At 36.1% G+C, this 6,387-nt stretch overlaps 1 protein-coding gene across 1 annotated transcript in view; it reads right to left on the reverse strand.

The window, feature by feature from the left end:
* LOC116289739 (uncharacterized) overlaps nucleotides 1-2,996 on the reverse strand; it is a 3,344-nt gene extending 348 nt beyond the window's left edge. The window contains exons 1-2 of the mRNA XM_031696684.2: nucleotides 2,377-2,996; nucleotides 1-2,198 (exon numbers count right to left, since the gene is read on the reverse strand). The exon at nucleotides 1-2,198 is cut by the window's left edge and continues 348 nt beyond it. Coding sequence (XP_031552544.1) covers nucleotides 1,522-2,198; nucleotides 2,377-2,476 — 777 coding nt within the window. The 5' untranslated portion in view covers nucleotides 2,477-2,996 and the 3' untranslated portion in view covers nucleotides 1-1,521. The remainder of the gene's footprint in view (nucleotides 2,199-2,376) is intronic.
* Between the last annotated feature and the right edge of the window lie 3,391 nt (nucleotides 2,997-6,387).

Raw genomic sequence — 6,387 nt, forward strand, 5'->3', positions numbered from 1 at the left:
ATGGAGTTTGAGGTAAAGAAAGAATATTCTATAGTTTTAACGCAAACCTCATTAATTCTTTTTTTTTTTTTTTTTTTTTTTTTACATTGGATTAAATTGATTAGATATGATAGTTACATTTCGTTGAAAACATCAGGGTTGTTCACAGATAAAATCTTTAGTCCAAGCAAAGGACCCTGGTAAATCATCGGGCGATGCAAATCCATAGCACTGACAGTGGCAACTATTGAGCCGAACTCAAACTAAATGATATTAAAAATACATACAATATAGTTCCCATGCTTGGCAAGTGTATGCGCTATATTTATGAGATTCGAGCATTGTGTTCTTACGACAGAATCACTGAAAAGCTATATAACCACATTCATTAAAAAAATGTTTACCTATCTTTCTATTAAGGAGTGTCTAACATCTACCGAGGTCATCTAATTTATTTTTGAAACAATATTACTGGCTAGCTGGGATTCTGTACACTAAATTCTACACGTAACTAGGCGACCTATTAGGTATACACTGTTCCGACGGTCAGGTATAAACTGAAAACCTCTTTACAGATTTTGAAAAAATATTAAAAGCAGGAAATTGCAGCCAAAATATCTGCATTATAAGTGAATAAAATTTGTTAGCAATTAAAATGTGCCTCCAGATGCTAGAGATAGCTGGATGACAAGCATAGATACATACACTATATTATCCCTGTGCGTTTGAAATAAATGACATAAAAATATACATACAGAATGAGCTCTGCTCAGAATATATATTATAGTATTATATATATTATAAAAACCCTGGAAAAGTAGTTCTAGATAAGCTGAAATAAAAACAGATTCTGTTTTTAGATGTTAGTGTTGAGAAAGCGAGTGAAGAAGTATGATAACCGCAAACAAGCATTATCTGGCGTTTGAGAATATTACCAAAAACAAGAAATTCTTCTTGTACAGAATAAATCTAGAAATGATGATGTAAAATCGTGCGAACAGCAAACCGACCAGCAGATTCAAATTGAAAATTTTATACCCTAAAAACCCAAGCATTTTCGGTCCCTAATGAAAAACTAACCGCGCTTATTTTTACCCTTAAATATACAATATACATTCAGAAGCTGTAACTTGTTGCTTGAGCTCATATAAATAATTCCAATCCTTTAGCTTCAATATTCCATTCTTTCGTAGAAAGATTTACCAGGATCGATCATATGTTACTAAGGCGTAATGAAATACCATGGTATACTAAAATTTTACCATAATCTACTGGTTTTAAAGCTGAATATATCTCCTTAATAGTTCCTTTTCGCTCGCTCAGCGAGGGAGAGAAGATTTTACCATCTTTTCAGCATAACTGGTACAACTTATGAATGCTAGTCATTCATTCCTCTGATTCTTGGAAGATGTTGGTTTGTACCAACCATCGTATTATACAGTGTATTTATATTCTAGTCTATCATTTGATTCGTTGAGAATATTTTTTTCTGGTTGTCACATAGTGAAGTAATGTTTCCATTATATACAATCTACCCCTGATTCAGGGAACACTTCCATTTTTTTCCTCTCTTGAACACGCTGATTCCATATGCTTGTTTAAATAAGACTTGAGCGCAAATGTGCGGTCGCATCGATTGCATTTGAACTGTTTGAGCGGAGAATGAGTTTGAAGGTGAGCCCTGAGGTTCGAACGATCGGCAAAGGCCTTGTTGCACTCTTGACAAACGTAGGGTCTTTCTCCGGTATGGGAGCGCATATGCCCTTGAAGCAACCATGGTCTACTAAAAGACTTCCCGCACACATCACACTTGTGGAGCAGTTTATGCGTTAGTAGATGCATCGCTAGAGCTGGCATTGAAACGTAAGCCTTCCCGCAATGGTGACATCTTCTAGCAAGCTTGCCATCCAAACTCCGATGAGTTTGTTTATGGCGAGAAAGATTAGAAGATGTAGCGTAGGATTTTCCACATTCGGCACAAACATATCTACTTTTGTTCTCGTTGCATCCATTACTCTTGGTACGACCATCGACACAAACCGGTTTCAAGGTGTCAACTTTGTTCCCATTTTCATCCAACTCTTCGTTGCTGCTGCTCTCACTTTTGATTTCTTCGCAATCATTTTCTTGGTATTCGTTTGTAGATTGAACTTTAGGTTGAGCTTGGTTGCTCGACTGAGAGATTTCTAGCGTCGAAGACGAGTCCCCCTCCCTTGAGGCTGAACAGCGGGAGAAATAAAAGAGAATAAGTACAACAGGTGTTCTGGCTTCGACATACTATCAACAAATTCTAGAGGCGAACGGCTTGCCAGAAAAAAAAACCCACAATTTTTCCCAGAATACCAAAACCCCAGTAAAATTATATATAGGAATAAATGAAAAAACTCTTCGACTTACCATGCTTTCGTGTTTTCTCCTTGTTATGAACTGTTGCGACAACCGGAGAAAAATTTGCATATTCCTTGGACTTTTTTTTGATCAGGAACGATTTCGGCATTTCTTGGCAATAATATCGGTTTTTCTTTTCGCCACATCTCACAGCTAGTTCGCTTTTAGCGGCGAGTGTTGTAGTCGAGGATGACAACGATGGTTCATCTTCTGCCTTGGTAATTCCCGTCTTTTCTCCTTTCGTCAACACAGCTTTATAAGAATAATGTCAAACAGCCCCCATCGCTCTCAGATTTTTTTCGAAAAATCACCGGAAACTAAGCCACGAATTTCAAATTTCCATGCAAATTTACTCCCACACGAATGTCGCTTGTATCTGCTAGCTTAGTTTTTAGTGGTTGAAGCTGGATTTTGCACGAACAACAATTCTTCCAGTCATTTCCGATTACCGAAGAAAGCAAGAGGGATAAAAACTCGCCTGGCTCGAACACTAAACTCTAGAGCCTGCGATACGAGTCTACCGGGGGCTCGCTTGCTTTGCGGGGTGTTCTCGAAGGCGGAGTTTGTTTGGGAAAAGTAAAAATATAAACCTTAGCGAGTCAGTGGTTGCCGAGAGCTCATGTCCACCTGTTGCCAAGACACTTATCTTCACATACAAAATAACTAATAATTAATTACAGAGTTTTGCTAGCAAGCGCATTAAAATGCATATTCTTCAATACCTGATAAATATTCATTGGTTTCTCATATTGAGATCGGCCGCGGGAGAAAAGGCGCCAAAATAACTACGAACGCAATTGGACGAGACGACTCGGCTTCTGACACCAAATGCCTTATTTACGTTCGCTTGAATAGGATTCAATTGAACTTAATTCTCATTGGCTAGAGAAAATAGAATTAATAAAGGATCTCGCATGTGGTTGGTCAGTACTGAACAAACAGTTTTTCAAATGTGGCAGATTCAATACAGTTCTAATAAGACGATTTGACTCGATCTCAAATAACCAGTGCTTATTTTTATTTTTATTTGAATGAAAATTGAAGAGGAATTCCCAAATGATTCCAGTGGATAAATAGCTTTGGTTAGATCTAGAAAGCCATCGCAAAAGAAAATAAAATTCAATATGCAAAAACCTTGACTAAAACGTAAAACGATATCGTAAAAAATGCAAATCTTAAATAGTCTTCGAACAAAGAGTATTAATATTTTTTCTAGGTCAATTAGAGTGTAAAATATACTGTTTACTGTTTTCAATATGAATGGATTCTCTTTAGTTTCCAGATAAAACTAAGGCTAGCAACGGAAGCGCCAATAATCCCCTCTGGTTTCATATTCATTATATTTACACAATATTAAAAGATCATGCTTTTTTCTTGATTGTAAGGGACTTTCTGGTGGCTTGATTTTGAAAACATCACGTAAATCTTTGACACAAACGTAGATAAATGAATAATGGAGGAAATCGGCAACAATTTTTCGAAGGTATTTTTTGAGTGATTCCTTAATTACGAGGGTGTAAATCGCTGACTTTTGATTGGTGGAAAAAAATCATTTTCGTGTGAATTAGCGAAAGAAATTCACTGAGTACTTGTATTTCAGTGTTTCTAAACATCGTAAAAGGCAAGGAATCCTCTTGATATTTACACTGACCCTTTCACTGGCCCTAATAAAGTAGAGATGCACGTTTCTCCCACCTGATGCGTCCTGAAGTTACGTTGTGTGTTCTAGATTTGTACAATTCTTTTATGTCTTTATTTCTGGGATACTGTTTTCAAAACAATAGACGAAGCATGTCAAATGTTTTAACGAAGTTTCATTGGATGAAATCCGTCAATAAAGTTAATGAGATAAAAAAGAAATTTCCTTTTTTAAGAGTGTGTTGAAAATTACATCGTACAGTAAACAAATTATACAATTTAATTTTCCAGTCTTGTTCTGCATGTAGTCGATAAAAAAGAAACAAATCCCTAACAGTCTTTGTCACTGATATGTTTTAATCCGTGGTTCAACTTTCTTTAAGAATGGGAAAATCCATGCAATACTAATCCTAAGCTCAATGTTTCAACTACGTTAGTTGATATTCGCATGGGAACGCCGATCGCTGGGAAGTTTTAGTGTCTATGGGAGACCTTTTACAATTTATAATTTTTTTTGTAAACAGAGAGCTTGGTGGGAAAATAAATTAAAATTAAAATTTGAGGGGACATTTCGGTGACAATATTTTCGGCCTTTGACCTAGATCCTGAGCGTATGCTTTTATCCTTCTAGCAGGAATAGCAGGAAACTGTTCTTATATGTTTATATTGACATTCTGTTGACGGTTTTTTATTTTTTCAGCGTTTTCTTGGGCACTAAGTAATTCAGTCCACGAAAAGCGTTGTAGCACAGTATGAGAACGCGGGTTTAGAATAATGAAAAAATAATCTACACACGCTCACAGAAAAAAATACTTGAAACTTCCTTGAAGAGGATTTATTTGCACGAAAAAAACATGCAATGTAAATAAAATAATATCAAAACTTTTGGAATAAAAATGTGAAAGTGTACTGGGTAGATGAACAGGTTAAGAAAGAAACTTGTCACAACGTTGAAAATCCTCTAAACTGATTAACACTAAAAGCCAAGCAGCTCGCTGGAGGTGCCGTTGTTATGGTTACTAGTTTATAATGTTAATTCTCATTTCGGTTTTCCTGGTTGACGAAAAGAAAGCAATGTTTGATGGTTTCCATGGTAATTCAAGCTATCCATTCACATTTGTGTTTTGCATGCTATTGTGATTAATGACGTAGTGTGGACAGATGAATAAACAGAGATTTGACCGACAGCTTGGCCTCTTTTGAGGCGACTGACGTAGCTGTAGCAAACAAACTGTAGCTTCCTTATATCAACCAAGTCGTTACTGATTTGAAGGGAAAAATGAAAATAAAAACTTGAATCACAGTTGTAGAAGCAATCCTACTTATGTTTTTACCAACATCAGTAAAAAAAAATTAAATTAATTATTCTATCTAGAAAACTCTTCATTATGTTGGGGACATTCCACCTTTTGTCACGAATATTAATACAGGAAACATTAAATAAAAATATGAATAACCTGTTCCCTTGTTGCTACTTTTAAAATAATATAACGACCAGTTTATCATATAAATAATTAAAGATTTTGTTCGTTTAAAATAATATTTATTAAATCTAAGCCGAAAAAGCAACAAGTGAAAAATGGTTCCCAATGAAACAGAAGAAAACTTTTCAGAAATGCTTTCTCTAAGAGAAAACGAATTTGATCGAATCCGCTTTTGCTTTTTTGTTTGTCGTTCAGTTTTCATTTGTCATTTGTAATTATTCGCGAATCTTAAAACTGAGTTTCGTCATAAGAATTTGTACAAGAGCAGTGCTATTGAACACACACATCAGTTATTACTACAAGACGCTGAAAATTCATTTCAATGTAACATGGCCTGCGTGCAGTCGTTCAGTGCAGCCAGTATGTCTTTAGCTTTAAAACAGACCTCTTGACAATAAGTTTTAAATTCTTAATTCTTTCTTTTTAAAGCGTTACCAGTTGACAAAAAAGAAAAGAAAAGAAAAAAAAATAATTAAGATTCAAACGAATGGCACGCATGCATCTAGAATTTTACCCCTAGGTTCCCGAGGATGAAAGTACGTGATAAAAAGGGGAAACACCTATAATTAAAGTTCGATCTGTTAGAGTAAGAAATGTCACCAATAATGCAATCAGGATCTTCGGACCTCAGTAAACCTGAAAGCACCTCGAGTCCCTCTTGTCCGTTCGAGGGGCGGATTTAGGGGGTGGGCGATGGGACCACCGCCCCCTTCCCCGCCCCTCCCCATTTTAGTTTGGGGAGTATTTTTGTGTGTCCGAAATATCACAAAAACCAGGAGCACTCCTAAAAAAAAATTAAGAATTTCATTGAAAGCATACTCTTCACTTCCTCTGGTTTTGTTTTGCATAGTCAGTGGTGAGATTCGTCTTTTGATACCCCCGCCACACTTTTTTTCAG

Source organism: Actinia tenebrosa, unplaced genomic scaffold (genome assembly GCF_029948245.1).
Source record: "Actinia tenebrosa isolate PJP-AT-01 unplaced genomic scaffold, QUT_ActTen_1.0 PGA_scaffold2__45_contigs__length_23673736, whole genome shotgun sequence".
Taxonomy (NCBI): Eukaryota; Metazoa; Cnidaria; class Anthozoa; order Actiniaria; family Actiniidae; genus Actinia; species Actinia tenebrosa.